The sequence below is a fragment of the Mastigoproctus giganteus genome, chromosome 3 (assembly GCF_048544385.1).
Source record: "Mastigoproctus giganteus isolate SK-2022 chromosome 3, ASM4854438v1, whole genome shotgun sequence".
Classification (NCBI taxonomy): Eukaryota; Metazoa; Arthropoda; class Arachnida; order Uropygi; family Thelyphonidae; genus Mastigoproctus; species Mastigoproctus giganteus.
Window position 1 is genome coordinate 204474746 of NC_143577.1, and position 26715 is coordinate 204501460.

A 26715-nucleotide genomic window follows, 5' to 3' on the forward strand; every position below is an offset into this window, starting at 1 on the left:
ACTGAGGAGACACTTTCACCATTAGAAATTGTCTAATAACTCTATTTTATTCGCTAATATCATCACCTTCTTTGATATTTTCACATATCCCTTGTTATTCATAGCCATATTTTTGTACGTATTAGAAAGAATTTGTTCACAATAAGTCACTTTCTTCCGTTAACACACTCGAAAAAGTCTGTTTTACACTGCTTTTGCAGTGTTTATATGCTTATAAATTGAATAAATTTATCAGTTGATAAATTTATAAGCATATAAATTAAAAGAAACGACGAAACCTTCCATGACAAGCGCATAACACATACTGAACAAGGATTAGTGAGAAACGTCCACGCTCGTGATTTTGTCACCCCTCTCCCCCACCCATTGAATGCTGTTTTGACTGGGAAAGATAATTTTAGCCATGCTCATGTTTTTTTTTTTTTTTTTTTTTTATGGCTGAAAATGTTCACGGCGCTTTAAAATTCAAATTTTTTTTAGGTTTCATTTTATATTAAATCAGCGACCACGAATAGTGGGGGGTTTACTGTACTTTGACTTTTACTGTGGGTGCCACATTAACTCATATGGGAAAATGCATCGTCAGATCCACAACAAATAATCCAGTGGCAAATTGCCTTAATGAAGACGTTACTGAGTGGCCGTATCAAGAAGCTAATACTTCTTGCACCAGTCTGCCGGATTGCCCACCAATTCAGAATGCTGTACACTGTCTCAGTAGCCTTATGCCAAATAGACTGAATAACAAATCATATGGGAACAGAAATGAAATTTTCTTCAAAAGAAAAGTTGTTCAAAGACATCTAGTCGTAGCGGGTACAGCCGAAGCAACTCTATCTTGGCAGCTGGTACACAATACCCTACCAATAACAACTGCGGCAGCCTGTCAGGTGCATCATTCTCCTCTCGAATAAAACCCATGATCACAAGACCCATCCAACAATCTAAAGCCATCTTTGTTTCCCGAGTCGCCCCTCAGACTACTCCAGACCAAATTGTCTGAATGTCTACGACTCGCGAATATAACTGTAAGAGTCACCCTACTGAAGAGGGCAGCCACATATGCGTCCTTCAAATTGAGTGTAATGAAAAAGATATAATGTTGCCGCCACTTCCTTCTGGCCAGTGGGAGCTCTTATCAGGCCTTTTTATCACAATGGTCAGCCGAGATTAAAACTACCTCACTATGTATATCCCAGTAAGCCAACCACAAACTTGGAAGTATGATGCCAAAAGAAGGAAACCAGGCCATTGAAGAATATACACACCATGTCAGTTACACAAGATAATGAACCTCTACTGGATCACCAGTCTGATGTCAATCGAATTTCTACAATAGTCACTACCCGACACGTGATACAAAGTAAGACTATACCCCATAGAAGATCTACTAGGATACAGATAAAACCAATATCCATAGGAAAGATTTTTTTTTATCAGAATGTTAGGAGCTTACAAAACAAGTTGGACACATTGGAACACATGCTCTTGTCACGGTCTGCTGATGTTATCTGGCTCACCGGGACCTGGCTCCAGCCACATCAAGAGTCTATAGTCGCTGCTGGATACAAAGCCTACTTCAAATCCAGATCTGTAGCGAGGGGTGGAGGAGTAGCCCTTTTTGTACGTGACATAGCACTTCAAATAATCTGTTGCCTACGCGGATTCAGAGCTTTATGAGGCATTACTTTTCACTTTAAAAGTCCACTTAGCACTTTTAGATATAGCAGTCGTTTACATTCCACCTGTCCCTAGTCTAGAAATGGTAAATAAAATAAATTAAATAAATAAATTTTCTGTTTATACTCCGGCACGACAACCAAGTCAGTAGAGTTTACAATAAATCGCCAATACAAATATTTATTGTATTTAGTAGTCACGGGCTTGAACCCAGGTCCACTCAAGGAATGCGTGCTATGCACTCTCGCTCCTGACCACTCGGCTACTTTAGGCCTCAAATGCTTATTTGCTGCCAGCTGTATCCTGTGGGAATGTCTACTCAAATGTGATGCCTTATTTGCAACAACTCTCTTAACCAGTTGGATCAACTCTATTACAGAATTTGCGGCTTCCAAAGTAGTAAGGATATCATCAAAATCGAAAACCTGGTGGAACTCTAGCCTAACTGCATTGTTTAAACTAAAGCAAACTCTGCACAGAAAATGGAAACTGTCTAATGACACAAAAAATAGAATTAACTACTCGAGGGCTAGAGCAATCAGCCGCTACATGAAAGACACTTGACAGAGGAAAGCTACCTCATTGCACACATAAAAGTGACATAAATCAGGGGCTTGACAAAGAAGTGTGGATGGACCACATCAGCAGTTCCCCCAGCATATATCATGAGTCGCAAGTCAGGGAGTTTGAGTGGGATCAATTAGTTGACAATGAGATGGAGTCTGTTTTTTATCACTAAAGAAGCACTAATACAGAGATTTAACTCCCTCAGGCCAACTAACACAGCTGGAGTTGGAGTCCCCCACTTCATTGTAAAGTGTCTCAGCCCTTACCTAATTGAACCACTCCAAGCAATTTATAGTTCTATCCTTGCTTGCCGAGTTTTCCCTGAGAACTAGAATAAGTATGCTGTAATTCCAATGCCGAAAATACAAAGCCTAACCGTGTAGAGCACTATAGGCCAATATCTACTGCATCTACCCTGTTAAATGTACTGGAGAAAGCTCTATTGCCAAATCAGATACTGGCTGGGCAGCCTCAACAAATTCATTATTCAATAACTGCAAGATCTACTATTACTAACCTCCTCACAGTTCACGCCGCAATACTAAATGCTTTTCAAGCCAGAAAGGAAATTGAAATAATTTATGCTGATATAAAAGCAGCCTTCGATAGTCTGGATGTACATGCCTTACTTCATCTGCTCCAACACACCATCAAATTTCCTTTTATTTGGAAGAAGTTCCTACAGGCCCTACTTGTCGGTCCATTTTTTACCACACAGATAGTCAGATCCTCCAACTCCATGCAGGAGTTCCACAGGGTGAAATCTTATCTGGACTCCTCTTCACCGCCATTATGATCCTGTTCTGCAAAGGTAGGGATGATGTATGCACTTATGCAGACGATATTAAGATCCTAACACCCATCCAACTGTTCATGACCAATAGAGCATTGTGTGACCAGATTAATTAGCATTAGCATTAGTAGAGGCATATGATGCAAGAAAGCAAGCTTATTCAGCATCAGCCAAAAAAAAATAAATAAATAAAAATAAAAAAACACAGACCACTCCCATTTCACCCCTCCGTTCGTTCGAAATACCTGTCCAGTTGAGCTTTAAATTTGTTTAGGCTATCAACTTCAACAAGTGATGGAAGTCGGTTCCACCAACCAACCACCCGCTGGCCAAAGGCAAATTTCCGCACATCTATCCGACATCCGTCCTTCCTCAATTTGAATTTATGCCCTCTGAGGTGATTATTCTGAGAAAGATGAAGAATCCCATTGGCATTGAGCATGCTCAAACCATTCAAAGCCTTATACACCTCTATCAGATCACCTCGCCGGTGCCTAGTCTCCAGACTCTGTAATTTGCAAAACTTAAGCCTTTCTTCGTAAGAGCAACCCTTTGTTCCATTTACTAATCTTGTTGCCCTTCTCTGTACCCGTTCCAGCAGCTCTACATCCTTCTTGAAATGAGGCCTCCAGACCTGTATACAGTACTTAAGATGTGGCCTAACCATTGCCTTATACAAGGGAATAATCACCTCCTTATCCCTGCTAGAAAAATTCCTGTATATCATTGACAAGACACCATGAGCTACTCTTGCAGCTCGTCTGCACTGCTCAGAGAACTTCATATCTGCCTGCACAATTACCCCCAGGTCCTTTTCATTCTCCACCACTGTCAGTGTAGTACCGCAGAGTTGATACATTGCTCTGGGGTTACTGTTACCCATATGTAGTACTTTACATTTGTCAATGTTAAACTTCATTTGCCACCTCTCAGCCCATCTGTTCAACCTTTCCAGATCCTGTTGCAGCAGCATAGCGTCAGTAGTGTCCTTAAGGACCCTGCCAACCTTTGTATCATCTGCAAACTTAGACATTAAACTTGATATCCCATCATCAATATCATTCATAAACACCGAAAACAACAATGGACCCAACACTGAACCTTGAGGAACTCCACTAATAACATCAGTCCACGTTGAGCAGTGTCCATTGATTACCACTCTCTCTCTTCTGCCACTCAACCATCCCCTTATCCATAGCAGCAATTTGCCTCCAATGCCACACTGCTCCAATTTGTGCAGCAGTCTTCCATGTGCAACAGTATCAAAAGCCTTTCTAAGATCCAAATATATAATATCAAAGTTATTCCCTGCATCCAGTTCTTTTGTGACTACATCATAGTATCCAATCAAATTGGTCAGGCAAGACCTGCCCTTAACAAAACCATGCTGCGTCTGAGCTATAACTGAATTCTTGTCTAGATGATCCTGCAGTGCTTCTTTAACCAGTGCCTCCATTAATTTACCTGGAACAGAAGTTAAACTAACAGGTCTATAATTACTTGTGTCAGCCTTTGATCCTCCTTTGTGAATTGGGGTTACATTTGCACATCTCCAGTCTATGGGTACCTCCCCTGAGTCCAAAGAAGCTCTCATAATTATGGCTAGGGGTTTGCATACTTCCTTTGCTGCCTCCTTTAATATAACTGGATAGATCCCATCCACCCCAGGTGCCTTTTTTATGTTTATCCTCAACAATCTCTCCTCCACTTCCCTCTCAGTTATTACAAAATCATCCAGCTCACTGCCAATGTTTACTTTACCTACATCATTCTCCTTCCTGAATAACTCCTCATGTGTGAATGTAGATGCAAAATACTCGTTTAGATTGTTAGCCACCTGAGCAGGATCCTCAACTGTTGAACCATCAATATCCAGTGGACCAATCTGATTCATCCCTTTCCTTCTCGAGTTCAAGTATGTAAAGAACTCCTCTCTGTTTTTCTTTGCATCCTTTGCCAAGGATTTTTCGTAGTCTGCCTTTGCCTGCCTAATCTCCTTTGTGACTTGGTTACAGACCAACTTATATCTATCATAGGCTTCCATGTCACCCATTAATTTGTATGTATCCCATGCATTTTTCTTCTCTGCCACATGTCTCATTAGTCCATCTGACAACCATTTAGGCCTAAACCTTGAACAATATTTCTTAGTTGGTATGTAAAGCCTGGTAGCCACCAAGATTAGTTCCTTGAATGCTTCCCATTTTGAGTTTGCTGTTGGTAACATCATCAGTTGGTCCCACTGTATAGAATTTAAATACTGTCTCAGACCATCATAGTCGCCTTTACGAAAACAAAAACCCTTCCCTTTACCTCTGATGGTAGTTACCTCCTTGAGTAAATCCCACTTCAACACACTGTGATCACTGCCACCTAGTGGTTCATTTATCTGCAGGTTCTTAATGCATGAAGAATCACTACTGATAATCAGATCAAGAGTATTGCTCCCTCTTGTTGCCTCACGAACATGCTGATGTAGAAAACAGTCATCCAATAAATCCACAAAAGCCTTGCTAGTGTGCGAGTGACCAACCCACAAATTCCAGTCAATATCTGGGAAATTAAAATCCCCCATTATAAGACTCTCTGATTTACTGGCCCACTCTATTTCCCTGTACAATATATTATTATACTCATCAGAGTCATTAGGCCTATAGCACACTCCTACTCTCAATTTTGATTTCCCTATGCTTATGTCACACCAAACTGACTCGACACTGCCCTGCCCTGTCCATCGATGTCAACTGGCTTCACTTCCTTTGACTTTATGTGTTTCTTAATTAATAGCATAACCCCTCCTCCCCTCCCCTCCTGTCCTGTCTATCCTTTCTATATACATTGTATTCCCCAAATTCCAGTTCCGCATTACCTACATCTGCGTGACACCACGTCTCTGATATCCCAACAATATCTGCCTTTGATGTTTTGAGCAATACCTCAAATTCATCAAATTTATTTACCAAACTCCTAGCATTGGTGTACACGCAGGTATACATGCACCTGTTTCTATTCTTAGCTACCCTAACACAACCCATGTGTTTACTTGTAACGCAATGACTACCAGCAGTCTCTGAAATATCCTGCATCTTGTTTTTCAGACTTCTGCTCATTTGAATAGAAGCAGTGCAAGAATCACTTCCACCTCTGCCAGTGGCTACTGTTAATCTATTAGTCCTTGTATCCCCCCCAACTAGCAGTTTTCCGACCCACCTAACACTGCCTCGACAGCATCAGCAAAAATTCTTGCACCCTTTCTATTTAAGTGTATCCCATCCCTGTAGAAGCAATCTCTCCTGTTAACAAGTACAGTCCAGGCTGAAAAAAATTCTACCCCTTGAGCCTTGCACAATCCCTCCAGGGCCGAATTGATCGACAAGGCTCTCATCATATACTCCCTTCTATCGTGTCTGGGCAGAATTGCAGACACTTTCAAGTTCAACCCTAATTCACGGCTTTTTTTCAACAGTGACCTGTACTTGCTAAGTAATTCCGCTGGTCTCCTACTCTTAATATCATTAGTGCCAACGTGTACAACTATATCACCTTTTGTGCCCTTAAAAGATGATATCCGCTCTACAACGTCATCAACCTTTGCCCCTGGCAAACATACGCTTCTGAACTTATTCGTATACTTAGACAAATTTGGCTTGGCACTAAATCCATAGAAGACTGTAATCATGGTGTACTCGCTCAAAAAATCACCTATGCTCGTAGACCTGAAACTTAATGGCAAACCTATCCCAGTTGTTGAGACGCATAGAGATCTGGGAGAAACTTTTGATACTAAACTTACGTTCAAGTCTCATATTGACCTGATTGTAAAGAAAATGAACTACTTATGTTGGGCAACAAAACAGCACCTCTTGCACATGAAACAGACTACAACAACCCCACGATATTTAAGAACCACAATGTATTCGGCCATTTTGTATGGTGCAGAATTGTGGGCGTCAGCTACCCCTACCCACATTAGGAGAATATATACGAGCAAATTCTGGCTGCTGAGGTGGGCAAACCATAAGCACCATCTCCCTCAACAGTTAAGAACCATGTAGTTCTCTGAGCAGCTTAAACTGCAGCGTTTACCAGACACCATTGCCTGGAAACTATTAATAACTACAATCAAAATGTTGACTGGCATGATATCATCACCATGCTTCTGGCAGCTTTGTGAGTAGCACATCCCGCCATCTGCATTAAGAGGTACAAAATCCTTGAGAATGAAGACCAGCAGACTGAAGATGGCCGACAGGTTTATATCTGCCAGTGCGTTAGAATCAATTCAGTTCCTAACACATATCGTAATTGACCTACTAAGGCGCATAGAAGATTCGAAATATAGAAAACAAACTGCAGTGTGGTTTGCTGAGGCTACTGTTGCCTAGTAGTTGTGTGAATTTCTGTCAAGAACTGTCTGTACGCAACTGAATAATGTATATCTCGCACAAGTTGATTCAGTGGATGTGATGTTAAGATGAAATTGTATTACAATTGCCAGGACTCTAGACAGAAATGCAGTGATGAGTAATGCAGTTTATATTTCATCTGTTCGTGTATATTTAACCTTTCTTGTATATTTTAAACATTCTTTTATTCACATTTTATGGTAACCCCCTGGCATTTTCTGCTGTGAAGGGAATTTTGTCTCTTACCAATGTATACCTATATTTTAGTTTTGGTAGGACAAATAAAGATTTATTTATTTATTTATTTATTTATTTATTTATTTATTTATTTCTGTTCACTGACATTTGTGGGTGGGAGTTAAAATTTAAAACAAACAGTAAAAAAGATAAGCAATCAATAACAAAGAACACACGGCACACACAAATTGCAAGTAACACAATATGCACAAGTGAGAACGGAGTAACGAGTTACAAAGCTTTAAAAATAGGAATGAAAAGAAGATCTGAAAATTAATTTTTTTATATGATTGAAGATTTCATGGAAGTGTAAACACATTTTGCCATAATAACCCACAGAATTCCAGCTGTCAGTATTATCGCAAATTCAGTAAGATCGAGTTTACTGTCCGTTTATGTTAGATTTCACTAACAGAAAAGCCCAATAAACAGGTAACTGCTAATTGTTTTATGGTTGTGACCTCCAGAATTTTGACCGAACCACGTGGTATCGTCGGAGACGATCGTAGTGTAATCTCCAGTGCTGCAGTCTCCTGCCCCGATTAAATGGCATGCTGTCCCAATTAAGCAAAGTAAACCCGGGCTATTTTCTCGATTGGTTTCTGTTTTTTAAGATTTGCCCCAAATAAACGGCTGCCCCGATTAACCAGTGGCCCAAATAACCAGAATCCACTGTTATTAAAAATTTTCACTTGCAAAAGTCAAGTATTGATATTATTTAAACGATTTTGTGTTTGGATAATGTTTATTTCTTATTATTGCCATGCCTATAAATGTTCCATGCAGTAGTGTGGGTGTTATTGGTGATATGTGAAAATGTCCCACAGACTAGTTTCCAAAATCAGATAACACTGAGCTTGTGTGACCTCCCTGAATCAAAGGATGCTCTCATAAATATGGCTAAAAGTTTTCTGACTTTTGTTTCCTCTCTTAATATAATTGGATAGAACCCATCTGTTCTAGGCACCTTATGTTTAGTTTTAGCAATTTCTTTAATTCTATTCTTATCACAAAATTGTTTAGCTCCCTGTAATTGACTTCTGGCAACCCGATCCCTAAGAAACTTATTTGTGTGAACACAGGATGGCTAACTGTCCTGTATGGCTGGGATTGCCCCAATTTAGAACTTCAAGTCCTGCTTCCCGATAATACCATAATTTTTCCTGATAAGAGAGGAAAAAAACTTAATTTATTGATTTTTTTTTATTAATTCTTATTGGAATCTAACAGATGTGTTAAAAATTAATTCTAATAAGAGAAAAATGAGAACATCGAAAGGCATTTTGTTCATTACTGAGGAATAAAGAAAACGCGTGTTGATTTAAAAAAAAAAAAAAAAAAAAAGGGTGCAAAAATTCTCGATTTCTGGAGGCCTCCAGAAATTATTGAGAAACTACTGCAACAGGATCTAGAAAAGTTATGCAGATGCACTAAGAAATGCCAGTTGAAATTTAAAATTTACAGATGCAAATAAGCAGATATGGATAGTCTGATTATATCTGACTGCACAAATTCCAGAAACTTGTTAACTGTGTTGTACTTGTGCAGTCAGATATAAAGTTCTCTGAGCTGTGTAGACAGGTGCCAGGACAGCTGATGGGGTTTTGTTGATGGAATAAGGTGATTATCCTGTTGTATCAAGCAATGGTCAGGCCACATCTTGAGTGCTGCATAAAGGTCTGGAGGCCTCATTTTAGGAAGGATGTAGAGCTGCTGAAACAAGTACCAAGAAGGGCAATGATCAGTGAGTGCATTAATGGGGTGTTCTTTCCAAGAAAGGCATCAGTTCTTCAAATTACAGTGTCCGGAGGCTACGCACCTGCAAGGTGATGTGTTTAATGTTGGAGCAAACTTCCATCTGTTGTTGTGGAAGTTGATAGCTTAATAAATTCAAGGAATAACTACATAAATCATTGGAGTTGAATGTATAGGTGAAATGTTTTTTTTTTTTTTTTTTTGTTTGTTCATGCTATATAAGCTTGCTTTCTTGCATCATTTCCCTCTACTATTGCTAATACAGCATTCTTGAAATTCCATGTCATTTCATGAGTTTCAGTGGTTCACAGGTTTAAAGAAGGATGCTTGTCCATCAGATCCTTGCATTGGCTTCTTTTAAACTTCAAAAATTAGTAATTCAGTTGCCCTTTGTGATTTAAAGTAATTTTCTGTTTTATTCTCTGGAATGTCTACATTAGAGTTAGGGGCTTACAAGATAACCAGAATACAAGAACTGTACCATATTTAGCAATGACTTGAACTATGGTTAACTCATTTATCAATAGTAATTGCTCCCATAATGCCACATTCCTAATGGGGAACAGAATTAAGAGCTTTTCTGAAATCTTAGTAATATGATGTGACACTTATTTTTAGTATCCTATTCCTTTGTTATCACATTATAGTAACTAATTAGATTGATCAGAGAAAATCATCTCTGAAGAAATCCATGCTCCAATTACTCTATAACTATTCCTCCTCTAGATGGATCAGCTTTTCTTATTTTATTGGTGACTCCATTATTTTCTCTGAAATAAAACAATCTTACAGCCCTGTAATTACTTTTTCCACTGTTTCATTACCTTTTTGCAAATTGGAGACATTTGCACTCCTCCAATCCATAGGGATCTTCCCCGAATCCAAGGATGTGCTCATAATTATGGCTAAGGGTTTTTTGCCCCTTATCGTTGCTTCTTTTAATATAATTGGATAGATCTCATCAGTCTCAAGTGCCCTATGTACTTTTGGCTTCAATTTTTCATGCACATTTTTCACAAATTCATCCAGCTCCCCATTGCAACTCTTTGTACTTATTATTCTCAGCCCTAAAAATATTCTTTGCAGTTGAATATAGATGTAGATGCTAAACTATTTTAGCTTATCAGCAGCCTGAACAGTATCAGCAGTAGTTATGCCATTCATATGTATTGAACCGATGTGGTTTTTCCATTTTCTTCCTGTGTTAATATAAGCAAAATTCTTGTGCAGCTTTGTATTCTCAGCTAGACTTAACCTGTCACCCACCCTGCCCCCCGAATGTCAGTTGTGAACAGGTTTGTACTTGCTATAGGTTTCTGTGTCTTCTGCTAATTTATTATTATTATTAATATTAGCCATATGGTGCAAGGAAGACAGGCTTATGCTGCACCAGCCAAAAAAAATGAGAGAGAGAGAGAGAGAGAGAGCGAAATCACCAAGAAAAAGAAGGGAGAATGATGATATCCAGCTCAGGACCCTGGGTGTGCCAAGCTCATACTCATCAGATGTGAGCCCCTGGGGTTTATAATCATTCCGTTTATTTTTCTTCTCTGTTGCTAGTCTCATCAGTTCATCTGACATCCACTTGGGTCTAAACCTTAAAAAATACCCCTTAGTTGTTATTAAAATCTTAGTGGCTTCTATGACTTATGTGAATGCTACCTATTTAAATTTGCAGTTAGTCTCACTGAATAGATAACTGTCAGATCATTGTAGTTGCCTTTGAAAACAAAACCCCTTCCCTTTACGTGTGATGGTACTTATAGCTTTAATTTGGCAGTGATGACACCCTAAAATGTAGAAAAAATTGGGGATGTCAACTGACAGGCCCATCTTTTATATTTTTGGAAAATATTTTGGATTTTTTTGTATTCTTCTTAAAGAGTACTATGGTTATCTTATCTTAATGAATTGGAGTACTTATTGTATGTACTTTTAAATTTTAATAAAAAAATAATTTTAAAACATTCTAATGTTTTACATCTTTTGCTTTTAAAAAAAATTTGCTGATACTTCTAAAATGTTTTAAACATTAAGATAGATACATCAGTCAGTCCTTTACCCTCTTCTATTTTCCAGTTTAAATGACCATTAAGTATGTAAAATTTTAAAAGTATATATTTTTGCTTATTAGGTATATAATTATTAAAAAAGCTTATATTTGATACTATTAATTGTGGTTTCAGGTTTATTTCTAAATTTATTTCAAATTTGGCATGCTTCACAGCATGTGAAATTTGAAATTACCTTGTTTTTGCAGTGCGGTGGCCATTTGGAAGGAATAGTTATCGTTTTTTACCCTGTGGAAAAAAAATAAATCTTTCAAAAACTATGGTAAGACCAGAGATTTATTGAACTATAGTGGGAGAAGAAAAACAAGTAATGAGAAACCTTAAGCACATCTGAACTTGTCCAGTGCCATGCTACTGTTCAAACAAAAAAAACCAAATAGATGCAATGGTGGCAGGTCATGGACAGGTTCTCACTTAAAACTTGTTTATGAAAACAACGTTTTATAAACTAAATCACTAAAAATGCTATTTCAATCAAGTTTGGCTGTATTTAGGAAGGTAGAAATAATTTTTAATTTTATCATTAATTAAACAATTAATGTGGGAATATTATTTTCAAAGGTTACTTGTTGGGTTACTCCCTAACATTGAGTTAAGTAGATCCCATATATCATTGCACTGTGATCATGTGGCACCTAGTGGTAGCTTTGTATGGAGATTCCTAAATCTGATTATCAGCAGTCACTGTTGATAATCAGATCAATATTGATGCTTTCTCTCATTGCTTTGCTAATATGCTGATGTTGTAGTAGTAGTAGTAGTGGCATGTGATGCAAGAAAGCAAGTGTATGATCTTATGCAGCATCAGCCAAAAATAAAAAAAAAAAAAAATCTCACCATTCCCTCCAAATGCCTGTCCCATTACTCCTTAAATTTATTCAGCCTATTAACTTCCACAACAACAGATGGAAGTTTGTTCCAGCAATTAACCACCCGCTGGCTAAAGGTAAATTTCCGCACATCTATTCCTCATCTGTCCTTTCTTAATTTGAATTTATGCCCCCCTTAGTTTCGCAATGTGAACAAGTGGAAGGATCTCATCAGAATTCAGCGTGCTCAACCCATTCAAGGCCTTATACACCTCAATCAGATCACTGCGCAGGTGCCTAGTCTCCAGCCACTGCAATTTGCAGCACTTAAGCCTCTCTTGGTAAGAGGATCCCTTCATTCCTCTCACAAATCTTGTTGCCCTTCTCTGTACATGCTCAAGCAAATCTACATTCTTCCTAAAATGAGGCCTCCAGACCTGTATGCAGTACTCAAGGTGTGGCCTGACCATTGCGTTATACAGAGGGACAATCACCTTCTTTTCCCTGCTAGCAAAATTCCTATATATCATTGACCTGCCCTGGCAGCCTATCTGCATTGCTCAGAAAACTTCATATCTGACTGCACAAGTACTCCCAGGTCTTTTTTCATTTTCTACCACCTTAAGTGTAGTACCACACAGTTAGTATGTTTCTCTGGGGTTACTTCTACCCATATGCAGTACTTTGTATTTGTCAAGGTTAAACTTCAGTTGCCACTTCTTAGCCCATCTGCCCCAATTATCTAGATCCTGTTGCAGTAGCACACTGCTATTACTGTCATTAACAACCCTGCCAACCTTTGTATCATCTGCAAACTTTGACATTAAGCCTGATATACCTTCATTAATATCATTGATAGATAACAACCATCCAGGAAATTACTAGTGTGAGTGACTAACCCACAAGTTCCAGCCAGTGTTTGGAAAGTGTCGCCCATTATAAGACATTCTGATTTACACTCCTACTCATTTGTTTTCCCACTGCTGATTTCATGCTGAACAGACTTGCCATTGACCCAGCCACCTTTGTCAAATCTATGCACTATTGTAGAATCTAAGTGCTGCTTAAACAAGAGCATAATCCCTCTCCCCTTCTTCTTGCAGTCTTTTCTGTATGTTCACTATATGCCTGCTGGTCCTGGCTTGGATGGTTTATTTATTTTATTTTATTTTATTTTTTTGTGTAGCACTAGTTTCACCTCGTGCAGAGTTTTTTTTTTTTTTTTTTGCTAGTGATATTGACTTTGGGCCTTACTAGGATTTTCCCTTATTTTTGTTATTATATTAACCATATAGTATATGGAAGCCCTAGGCTTTTGCTGCACTGACTATCCCTAAAAAAGATTAATATACCATCTATTTCACTCCCTTCTCACATAGATACCTAATGATGCAGTACACAGCCTTGCCTCTTCATGGCAAGGATAGATACCAGGGAACTGCACCACCTTTCGTGGTGAATGTGGTTTCCTGGTAGCTAAGTGGACAGATTCAACATAAACAGCGTGCACGCACACACACACACACACACACACACATATTAATACTACATCTAGCCATTTTAGAGTGTTCCGTATCAGTACAGTGTACAACGAAGTTGAGCTAATGTTTAAAAGCTGGCCAAACCTAAACGTCCTTTCTGTGCATATTGTACCCACCAAATTCAAAGTCCACATCCCGTATGTCTGATTGTCATAATGTCTGTAATATCCCTACAATGTCTATGTTTGATGACTTAACCTGTACTTCAAATTCATCAAAATTGTTTGCTGTACTCCTGACATTAGTGGACATGCAAATATACATGCACTTGTTCCTTCTCTTAGTAATCTTAACAGTCCATGTATGTGCTCATTTCATGAGGATCCCCAGCAGATGTAATCCCTGACACCTTGCTTTCCAGGTTGCTGCACATCCCAGTATAAGCAGTGCAAGGATCACTTTCACCTCTGCCTACAACTGCTGTTAATCTAGTAGTCTGTCCTCCTCCTGAAAAGGAGGACAGCTAGCAGTCCTCTATTAGCAGCACAATTAGCAGTCCCTAATTGGGAAAGCTAGCAGTTTTCCCAATCCTCATAAATTTGCCTTGCATCAGCAAATATTCTTGAACCTCTTCTATTCTAAGTGTATCTCTTCCCTGTAAAAACAGGCTCTCCTATTAATAAGTACAGACCACTCTGAGAAAAAGTTTACCCCATGTTCCTTGCACAGTCTCCATGGCTGAATTGATTGACAAGGCTCTGATCATGTACTCCTTCCTGTCACATCAGGGCAGAATTACAGACGCTTCAATTTCAGTCCTAACTGCAGCTTTTTTTTCAACATTGCCCTTTACTTGAGTAAATCCTCAGATCTCCTACTCTGTATATCACTCAATATCATTTGTTAACCTTTTACCTTTTAAAAGATGATAGCTGCTTTACAACAAACTTTTGCACCTGTCAGACATACTTATTCTATCTATCCTGCATTGTTGGGGGTTGTCATGTGATTCTTGGGTGTACTGCCCAGTTTCTTGGACAGCTGAGTGTTTGAGGCATTTTTTATTACATGGAAGCAATCCTGTTCTGTAATTACTCTTTTTGCCTATATTCTGCTGCTTTTCATAGCATGCATATTTAGAATGTTACATAAAAATAACTGAACCAGTACACTTAATTTTACAAAAAATAAAAAAATAATAATTTATTAATTTAATTTAGAGTCAGCCATGCAGGGTTGAGAAGACCCCAGACAATATTTTGGTAATTTGTCCATGCTCTTCATCTACTCTGTTCACACAGCTGAAACTCCTAATAGCTGTTTTTGAAAATGTTTTCTTTGATTCCTCCATGAAAATTCCACCAATTTCTTAATTATTGCACAATTAAGAAAAATTCCTGAATTACAATTAAACTTAATTATATGCCACGTTATGTGGCATCTCAGGAGCTCACATCTGGTGAGTATGAGCTTGGCACACCCAGAGTCATGAGCTGGCTATCATAATTCTTCTTTTCCTTGGTGATTCTCTCTCTCTCTCTCTCTCTCTCTCTCTCTCTCTCTCTCTCTCTCTCTCTCTCTCTCTCTCTCTCTCTCTCTCTCTCACTCACAGGGTAATTCAGAAAATTTTTTTTTGGCTGGTGCAGCATAAGCTTTAGGCTTCCTTGCACCATATGGATAATAATAATCTCATACAGTTATTGATAGCAAACTGGCTTTGTGACATTGAAGTATTGTCTGGAATCACTGATGCACATGTTTCACGTAATGGGCACTCCTGTTATTGGCATGCTTGCATACAGTTGCATGCATTGGTTGAAGTGGACTAGTTTTTCAATTTGCATTTCACTTGAAGATTGGTTTCAATGGAGTTTTAATTTCAAGTTAAAGTATTCACAAAAGATTGAAAATAAAGATGGTATCGAGCAATGGACAAGTTTGAATTATTTTTTGCTGATTTTTCAAATGTAGGTGTGTGTGCTTGGGGCCTAAGGAGCCTGTGCACTTGGATTCTGAACAGTTCTCCTTGCATTGGTTGATGGGTTGTGAAAAAAAAAAAAAAAAAATCAAATCTGTAATCATCACTATATAACTTAACTTGTTTTCTTACTTGCATAAAAAAAAAAAAAGTAAAGTGCAGCCATTATCAACCCACTGCAGGATGGAAGCCTCCTCAACAATTCATGCTGAGGGAAATGAACCATAATCTGCCACACTGGTCCAGTGCGGGTTGGCAGATCGACCGTATTCAGCAGTCAGGGGCTTGAACCCCGGTTTACTCAAAGAGCGTATGCTACTGCACTCCCGCTCCTGCCCACTTGGCTACGGAGGCCGTCCAGCTACGGTGGCTTGTGTGCAAAAGAACTTAATGTCAGGGGGGGGTGGCAAGGTTCTGATTGGGGTGTGTAGAAGCCTTTAAGGGGATGAGTAATGGTAGTATACATCTCTCGCTGCTACACATCAAAGTCTCTTCTTTCCCCCTTTTCTAATACTACATTAACATTCTTGTGTATTATTTGAGCATCTTTATTTTTAAAATTTTAGTTGATGTTTTTTTTTATATATATATATGTGTATACATATGTATATTTAAGTAGTTTGGCCAGCCATGGAACATGGTTGTCAATTTCTTGGGAATAAACTTACTTTATTTCAGAATAATTGTAGGTGGCTGTGGCAATAGTTTTATTTGTTGTAACAGTGCATTTTTTATATTCAATAAATTTGGGAACTTTTTAGTATGGTTGAATCACAAGTCAGTTGATATTAATACCTGGTGTTGGAAAATATCCTTAAAAGGAAAGTTTTATACATTCAAAGCACAACAGGGCTGCAGTGTATGTTGCTCTTATTCACAGTAAATTACTTACAGATTCGGTGTAATTTTATAACTAAACTTATTTTAACCAGTGGTTATAGATGTTTTATTTGTTATAAGACTTCATAGGTAATTTTTATTTAATAAAAATAAATTTGACATTCATTTAAAAATATCTTTCAATATTGAAAACTTGGTCTGAGTTTTCAGTTATATGAAAATGATAAATTGATTGTAAATAAATGATTTTCCTTGTGCTAACTTTGATGGTGGGGGAAAAATAAGTACAATGGCATAATAAATTTAAATGCTATTTGATAAATTGAAAGAAAAACAGCAAAAAGATTCAATGCTTATACTAACAGTAGAAATGAGTTGAATCACATTGGAGAACTTGGTGTCAAGGGGTTAACTGTTAATAACCCTGCTCAGGTTGCAGACAGTTTGAATAGGTATTTTGCATCTGCATATCCACACATGAAAAATTCTGGCCTTCCCTTCTCTAAAGAAGTTTATCAGACTCTAACAAGGAGCTAAATGACTGTGATAACTGATAGGTAATTGGAGGAGAAATTGTAAAATGGACATAAAAAAGGCACCTGAGGTGGATGGAATCTATCCAATTATATTAGAGGAGGTAAGTAAACCCTTAGCCATGATTATGAGAGCATTCTTAGATTCAGAGGAGGTCCCTGTGGACTGGAGATGTGCCAATTCATAAAGGGGGGATCAAAATGTGACATGAGTAATTAGACCTGTCAAGTTTTGTATCTGTTCTAAGGAGAATAATGGAGTCATTGGTTAAAGAAAGCATGACTGTCTGGACAGGCAAGCAATTATACTGCAATCAGCATGGATTTGTTAAGGAGCAGTCTTGTCTAATCAATCTGATATTTTATTGTGATGTAGTGACCAAGTAACTGGCAGTGTTAGGTGGGTTGGAAAACTGCGAGCTTGGGGGGAGACAAAGACGAATAGATTAACAGCAGCCACTAGCAGAGGTGAAAGAGATTCTTGCACTGCTTCTATTGGTATGAGCAGAAGCCTGAAAAACAAGATGCAGGATATTTCAGAGACTGCTGGGAGTCATTGCGGTACAATTAACACACGGGTTGTGTTAGGGTAGCTAAGAATAGAAATAGGTGCATGTATACTTGCGTGTACACCAATGCTAGGAGTTTAGTAAATAAATTTGATGAATTTGAGGTATTGCTCAAAACATCAAAGGCAGATATTGTTGGGATATCAGAGACGTGGTGTCACACAGATATAAGGAATGCAGAACTGGAATTTGGGGAGTACAACGTCTACAGAAAGGATAGACTGGATAGGAAGGGAGGAGGGGTTATGCTATTAGTTAAGAAATACATAAAATCCAAGGAAGTGAAGCCAGTGGACATCGCTGGACAGTGCAGTGTCGAGTCAGTTTGGTGCGACATAAGCATTGGGAGATCAAAATTGAGAGTAGGAGTGTGCTATAGGCCTAATGACTCTGATGAATATAATAAGAAACTGTACAGGGAAATAGAGTGGGCCAGTAAATCAGAGAGTCTTATAATGGGAGATTTTAATTTCCCAGATATTGACTGGAATTTGGGGGCTGGTCACACACACTAGCAAGGCTTTTGTGGATTTATTGGATGATTGTTTTCTACATCAGCATGTTTGGGAGGCAACTACAGGGAGGAATACTCTTGATTTGATTATCAGCAGTGATTCTTCATGCATTAAGAATCTGCAGATAAATGAACCACTAGGTGGCAGTGATCACAGTGTGCTGAAGTGGGATTTACTCAAAGAGGTAACTACCATTAGGGGTAAAGGGAAGAGTTATTGCTTTTGTAAAGGCAACTACGATGGACTGAGACAGTATTTAAATTCTATACAGTGGGACCAACTGATGATGTTACCAATAGCAAATGCAAAATGGGAAGCATTCAAAGAACTTATCTTGGAAGCTACTAGGCTTTACATACCAACTAAGAAATATTGTTCAAGGTTTAGGCCTAAATGGATGTCAGATGAACTGATTAGGCATATGGCAGAGAAGAAACATGCATGGGATAAATACAAATTAACACATGACACAGAAGCCTATGATAGATACAAGTTGATCTGTAACCAAGTTACAAAGGAGGTTAGGCAGGCGAAGGCAGATTACGAGAAGTCTTTGGCAAGGGATGCAAAGAAAAACAGCAAGGAGTTCTTTACTTATGTAAACTCTAAAAGGAAGGGGATGAATCAGATTGGTCCACTTGATATCGATGGGTCAACTCTTGAGGATCCTGCTCAGGTAGCTAACAAACTAAATGAATATTTTGCATTGACATTCACACATGAGGAGTTATTTAGCGAGGGGAAAGCCAGAGGTGTATTCAACTCTAGCAGTAAGCTACAGAATCTTGAAATAACTGGGAGTAAAGTGGAGGAGAAACTGTTGAAGATAAACACAAGAAAGGCACCCGGGGTGGATGGGATCTATCCAGTTATATTAAAGGAGGCAGCAAAGGAAGTAAGCAAACCCTTAGCCATAATTATGAGAGCTTCCTTGGACTCAGGGGAGGTACCCACAGACTGGAGATGTGCAAATGTGACCCCAATTCACAACGGAGGATCAAAGGCTGACACAAGTAATTATAGACCTGTGAGTTCTGTTCCAGGAAAATTAATGGAGGCACTGGTTAAAGAAGCACTGCAGGATCATCTAGACAAGACTTCAGTTATAGCTCAGACACAGCATGGTTTTGTTAAGGGGAAGTCTTGCATGACCAATTTGATTGGATACTATGATGCAATCACAAAGGAACTGGATGCAGGGAATAACTTTGATATTATATACTTGGATCTTAGAAAGGCTTTTGATACTGTTGCACATGGAAGACTGCTGCACAAATTGGAGCAGTGTGACATTGGAGGCAAATTGCTGCTGTGGATAAAGGGGTGTGAGGGGGAGAAGACAGAGTGGTAATCAATGGACACTGCTCGTCGTGGACTAATGTTATTAGTGGAGTCCCTCAGGGGCTCAGTCCATTATTGTTTTCTGTATTCATAAATGATATTGATGATGGTATATCAAGCTTAATGTCAAAGTTTGCAGACGATACAAAGGTAGGCAGGGTTGTCAAGGACACTACTGACATTGTGCTGCTGCAACAGAATCTGGAAAGGTTGAGCAGATGGGCTGAGAGGTGGCAAATGAAATTTAACATTGACAAATGTAAAGTACTACACATGGGAAACAGCAACCCCAGGGCAACGTATCAACTCTGTGGTACTACACTGACAGTGGTAGAGAATGAAAGGGACCTGGGGGTGGTTGTGCAGGCAGATATGAAGTTCTCTGAGCAGTGCAGACGGGCTGCAAGAGTAGCTCATGGTGTATTGTCAATGATATATAGGAATTTTTCTAGCAGGGATAAGGAGGTGATTATTCCCTTGTATAAGGCAATGGTCAGGCCACACCTAGAGTACTGTATACAGGTCTGGAGGCCTCATTTCAAGAAGGATGTAAGAGCTGCTGGAACGAGTACAGAGAAGGGCAACAAGATTAGTGAATGGAACAGAGGGGTGCTCTTACGAAGAAAGGCTTAAGTTTTGCAAATTACAGTGTCTGGAGACTAGGCACCAGCGAGGTGATCTGATAGAGGTGTATAAAGCCTTGAATGGTTTGAGCATGCTCAATGATGATGGGATCCTTCCTCTCTCTCAGAATAATCACCTGAGAGGGCATAAATTCAAATTGAGGAAAGACAGATGTAGGATAGACGTGCGGAAATTTGCCTTTAGCCAGCGGGTGGTTGGTTGGTGGAACAGACTTCCATCCCTTGTCGTGGAAATTGATAGCCTAAATAAGTTTAAGGCTTAGCTGGACTGGTATTTTGAACGAACAGAGGGGTGAAGTGGAAGTGGGTTTTTTTATTTATTTATTTTTTTTTTGGCTGATGCTGCATAGGCTTGCTTTCTTGCATCAGATGCCTCTGCTAATGCTAACTGGATGCAAAAAAAAAACAATTTTTATATCATATACCTTGATTTCAGGAAGGCTTTTCATACTGCTGCATTAATGGCAAGTTTTTGCTATGGATAAAGGGATGGTTAAGTTTTTTTTTTTTTATGAAATCCCCAAACACGAAAGGTATCAAAACATATGGCACTTAGTACAGTGCATGGGTTGAAGGAGAAGTATGGGGAGAGGGGGATGCCGGAAACTTTGCTCTAGAGACTAAACATGGGTTTCACCACTTCAAGCCTCTAATATGCAAAGTGGTGGTAGACAGAGTGGTTATCAATGGGGCACTGCCCTTTATGAACTAATGTTAATAGTGGAGTTCCCCAGGTTTCAGTGTTGGACCTATTGTTTTCAATATTACTCAATGATATTGATGAAGGTATATCAGGTTTAATGTCTTAAGTTTACAGATGATACAAAGGTTGGCAGGGTGGTTAACAAGTCATCAGGGTGAGCTACTGCAACAAAATCTAGAAAAATTAGGTCACTGGGCTGAGAAATGGCAGTTCAAGGTATGGCATATGCAGTACCTTGACAAATGCAGGGTACTGCATATGGGTAGCAGTAACCTCAGAGTAACTTATCGATTGTGTGGTACTACATGTAGGACAGCGGAGAAAGAAAACGACCTAGGGGTAAATGTGTAGTCAGACAATTCTCTGAGCAGCACAGACATGCTGCCAGGACAGTTCATGGAGATTTGTCAATGATATAACAAACTCTTCTAGCAGGGATAAGGAAGTGATTATCCCATGGTAAGGCCACATCTTGAGTACTGCATGCAGATCTGGAGGGCTCACTTCAGGATGCACAGAGAAGGGCAACCAGACTGGTGAAGGGAATAAAAGGGTGCTCTTACCTAGAAAGTAGTAGTAGTGGCATGTGATGCAAGAAAGCAAGTGTATGAGCTTATGCAGCATCAGCCAAAAAAAAAAAAAAAAAAAATTCACACCATTCCCTCCAAATGCCTGTCCAGTTCCTCCTTAAATTTATCCAACCTATCAACTTCCACGACAGATGGAAGTTTGTTCCAGCAATTAACCACCTGCTGGCTAAAGGCAAATTTCCGCACATCTATTCTACATCTGTCCTTTCTTAATTTGAATTTATGCCCCCTTAGGTTTGTAATCTGAACAAGTGGAAGGATCCCATCAGAATTCAGCATGCTCAACCCATTCAAGGCCTTATACACCTCAATCAGATCACTGCACAGGTGCCTAGTCTCCAGCCACTGCAATTTGCAGAACTTAAGCCTCTCTTGGTAAGAGGATCCCTTCATTCCCCTCACCAATCTTGTTGCCCTTCTCTGTACACGCTCAAGCAAATCTACATTCTTCCTAAAATGAGGTCTGGAGGCCTCATTTTAGGAAGGATATAGATTTGCTTGAGCGTGTAGAACTGAAGACTAAAGGCTTCAGTTCTGCAGATTGCAGTGTTTTGTGACTAGGCAGCTGTGGGGAGATCCAATTGAGGCGCTTAAATCCTTGAATGGATTGAGTAAGCTGCGTATTAATGGCATTCTTCCACTTTCTGGAACTACACACGAGGGGGTATGAATTCAAGTTGAGGAAGGATGGTTGCAGGATAGATATTCAGAAGTTTGCTTTCAGCTAGTGGGTGGTTGATTATTGGAACAGGTTTCCATCTGTTGTTGTGGAAGTGGATGGATGAAGTGTGTGGGTTTTTTTTTTTTTTTTGTCATGTTATATAAGCCTGCTTTCTTGCATTATTTGCCATTATTATTATTCCAATACTATTACTTGCAGATTCAGTGTACCTGGATGTTAAACATGTAGTTACATTAGCTTACTAATGTCTCTGATAGATCAAAGATGCATATTTAATCATAAATTAAACAAAACAAATGTGATTTTTAGGTTAGATTTTATTTTATCTGAATTTAAACTAATTGTAGAAAATATATCCTAATTGCAATCACACTTATGATTGTCAGTTTATGTTGGGAAGCAAGACATTAATTGTGTTATTGATATTTTCTTGTTAGTAGTTGGCTGAACTGATAGTTCATAATGTCGTCCACTTCACAAAAACATAGAAATTTTGTCTCAGAACCAATGGGAGACAAGGCAGTTACTGATCTTGCTGGAATTGGGGAGGTACTTGGGAAAAGGCTGGAAGCAAAAGGATTTGACAAGGTCAGTGTATAATTTTATATAATTTATAAAGTTATTCTGAAATTAATTTATAACATTTGATGTGAGTGGTAAATTGAATATAAATGCAACTGAAAGTTGTTTACTCAAAACAAAACTTTAGTTCTAGTCTTAGTATTCAAGTATTTCACAAAAAAAAGTACCCATAAAGAAGAAAAAGCACACAAAAGGCAATATGTACTTTTAAGCAATTGGACACTATATTTTAGTGGCTGAGGGGTTGAAGATATTCAGATGCCAAGATCTAGAGTGAAGTTGAAAAAAAAAAAGTTTTTCACAGTTTCCTGTTCCTTTTAATAATTTATCCAATCCTTTAAATTTTTTTATACATCCTACCTTCACAACACTAGGTGTAAGTTTATTTTAGCTATAAATTTCTGCACTCATTATTTTTCAGTTTAAATTATGCCATATGTTAAATTATGCCATATGTTAGATGTTACCTGAGAAGCAGTAAATATTCCATTTAACATTTAGTTTACTCAACCCCTTAAAGCTTTAACCCTTTTGTGAGCATGTGCACATCTAAGGTTTGATCAAAAAGTTTGAATGTTGAAAAGGAATTCTGTTGAATGGTAAGTTTTTCATTAATATTCTTCAGTATGATTTCTTTTTGCAATCACAAACTAGCTTTCTGCAGATAATGGTATCTATTCTTAAGAGGAATTTTGATAAAGGTATTTCAGTGTAGCCATATCAGCAGGAGGCTTAGAGGAGTTTTATTTGTATGGGAACAATTTGTTCTTAATCATTATCATTCTGTTTTGAGGTGTTTGGGTTTAAATGAATTAATTCCCCACTGAATTAATTCATTGTTTAATGAATTAATTCAGTGGGGTTCTTGCAATAATTATGGTTTTGGATAAGGTTTAAGTAGCGAAATGATTTTAATACAGGGTGTAAATTTCTCTGAGAACATTTACTGTTTCTGTGGTTGAGCAGTTGAGGACTTCTCAGTTATTGATATATTCGGTTAATTCCCCCTCCTGTCAGTAGCTGGGTTGGGGTTAGATCACATTTTTACTAATTTGTGACTGGTTGCTGTTTAAACTCAGGTAAATTTTTTTTCAGTCAGATCATTCTGTTAGGTGTCTGGTCATTTATTTAATGAATGATTTACATGGGTCCCTATACCATGTCAAGTGAGTGATAAGTTTTGTGATTCTTATATTGTATGTTTTTGGTTTTAAAGTGCTTTCATTTGAAATTAAATGGAGAGCCTTCAGAATGTTACAAGGCAGTTGGTTGGAGGAATGTCAACAACATTTACCATTGGCTCGTGCTAATGCTATAAAGGCTAAGGTAAGGTGGATATTTTCTGATGTTAGATGTCATTGCATCTTTTGACTTGGGTTTAACTGAGTGTCTGAATAAGGGTGTGAAATCTGCTCTGTTTGCAAATTTGGGAATTATTTGAACATGTGTGGGTTGTCTTCCTCCTTGTGTGGAGGTTTTGAAGGGGGAAAAAATTAAACAGTTTATGCTGCAGGGGGAAAATTTTTTTTTTTCTTTTTCCCAGTTTGATTTTCTTTACTTTATTCAGTACTTCATTGAAGGAAGTATATTTTCCTCAGCAATTGAAGAGATTTTCCTATTGTGCTTATCCCTATACCTATAAATGATTTTAGAAAAAATCCCATTTCATTGCATTTTCTAAAAAAGTTCTTCAAGTATTGATTCCTTATTGTGTTTCTTCTAAACTTCATTCCCTACATCATGGATTACACTGATATTCAACTATTTCATGTCTTGTATTTGGCTTCATTGCATGTTTGTTATTTGGTTTTTAGGAGCATTGGCAACTAAGGCCATATTGCTCCGAGATATGCGGTGGTAATTCCCTGACCTTTCTGCATCCTCCGTATTTGGTGGCGACGGGCTCGAACCCCGGTCTAATCAAGAAGCATTGCTACACACTGCTGCTCCTTCCCAGCTGGCTATGGAGGTGCCTTTGGCTTCATTAATGTATAAAAATTGGAATGTTTTTTTTATGCACATGGTATTTATTGATATATTTCATTTGCCTTAACAGTTATCTCCTTGTCTTATTTCAATATTATATTAAAGGTAATTTATTTGTATTACTGAATTTTTTACAGAGAATTGTATTTCAATGTTGAATCCCTAATTTTTTTTTATACCAGTATTCCACAAAATGGTCCATTTGTTGGTTTTTTTTTTTTTTTTTTCATTTTTGCCTTTTTTTAAATTCTGATATTGTGCAGATAGTTTGTACTTATTTTTATTTTTGATCATTCTGCAGTGGCAGATATGTAAATTATTTTATTTCTGGAATATTTTGCTAATTTAGGTTGTTGAATTCAACAAAATCTAAGTATTTAAATTTTCCATGAAATATTCTCTCTAAATAACTACTCTTATACCATGTGGGTTTTTTACAGTTAGTTTATTTAGCTTTATTGAATAAATGTACTATACAATTATTAAAGATTGTTTGCCTGAACCCATCATCAGACCATACTTGGCTGTACTGAAGGACAGAAAAACAAATCATTACATTAATTTATACATTACTACAAACATCCAATTATCCATAATTTTTAAGTTTTAATACAAAAAAATAAAAATAAAGTAAATAAGATACTGGCTTGCCTGTTAACAGCCTCCTGTCTTGCTGAATGACTAAGTCTCATTCAGTCAAGGGGTGCTGTTAGCAGCTTATTTATACCTCTGTTGGGCTGGGGCCGAATATTGACAACCTTATTAATTGGCCAAAGGTAGGTTGCCAGGTCAGTCATCCTAGAGCCTAATATTTCTTGTTGTTTTCGAATATGCCTTGGGTTAGATTTTTTTTTTCATAATGGTTAGCTAAGTCTTGGTCTCAAAACTTCTTAGGTTGCGTTATGGTCGTGGGGAAGGGAATGGCTGGCTATCTTTCTTGTCTGGAGCTTTGTTTTTTGCAATCTTCTACTGTCCCTTTAAGGACATTGAAATATTGTTGACTGAATTCTATACCTGGTTTTCTGTTTATAGAGTTGGCCCCAAAAATTTTTATAAATGATGATTCTTTAAATTGTCTTCTGTTATACTGTTGGTCATTTGAAAAAACTGTAGGGGTTGCTAAACTGCCAAAGATATCTGCTAAAAACCCCATGTGGTATACAAGTGGTTATTTAGAGAGAACATTTCATTGAAAATCAACACATATTGTCATTTCCTTATGTTTTTCTTCTGATAGCTTTAACATTCAGATTTAAACTATGAATATTCCCTCCTTCTGATTTAGTTAAATTTCTAGGGATTCACTTAGACTCAGAGTTATCTTTTGCTCTTCATGATTGGCAACTCCATTTAAAGACCTTAAAGCATTTTGGCTTTGTAAATTTGATATGGTTATAATCTCCAATCTTAGGATTGTTAATAAGTACTCTAACCATTGTTAAAAAAAAAAAAACAGAAATCCCTCGATTAGCATGAGACTCAAATTAGCACAGTTTATATTTAGCTACCAATTTTCAATTAGCACTGTATTAAAGTTGGCCTAAAGAAACTGAAGCTGGTGGTGCTACGAAAATCAGTACTAAGCTACGAATGTGAATACACTGCTAAAGTATGCATAACATTAGAGAACATTATAGAAACACATCACTTGTTTTCTTAGTGAATGCATGGCTCTGTTCACAAAAGGGAGTTACTTTTATTTTGCATTGCATCATACCTTCATCGAGAAGCATTATTAAGAAATAAAAACGAACGCACGCTACATTGTGGGAAGCTAGTCTTTTTTTTTTTTTTTTCCTACCTTAAGAAAATAAAAAGAAACAGATTATTTCAAACTTGTATTATTACAACAATTGAAATATTTTCTAACATTATGCACTCTGAAGGACAACACTGGCCACAGTGCATTTATTACGTTCATGCAGATCAGTTGCTTTTAGTTCTTGCATTGT

General features: G+C 38.0%; 1 protein-coding gene across 1 annotated transcript in view; it reads left to right on the plus strand.

The window, feature by feature from the left end:
• Positions 1–26715, plus strand: part of baf (barrier to autointegration factor) — a 52423-nt gene that overhangs the window by 22810 nt on the left and 2898 nt on the right. Inside the window, exon 2 of the mRNA XM_090370821.1 lies at positions 22633–22783. Coding sequence (XP_090226947.1) covers positions 22658–22783 — 126 coding nt within the window. The 5' untranslated portion in view covers positions 22633–22657. The remainder of the gene's footprint in view (positions 1–22632; positions 22784–26715) is intronic.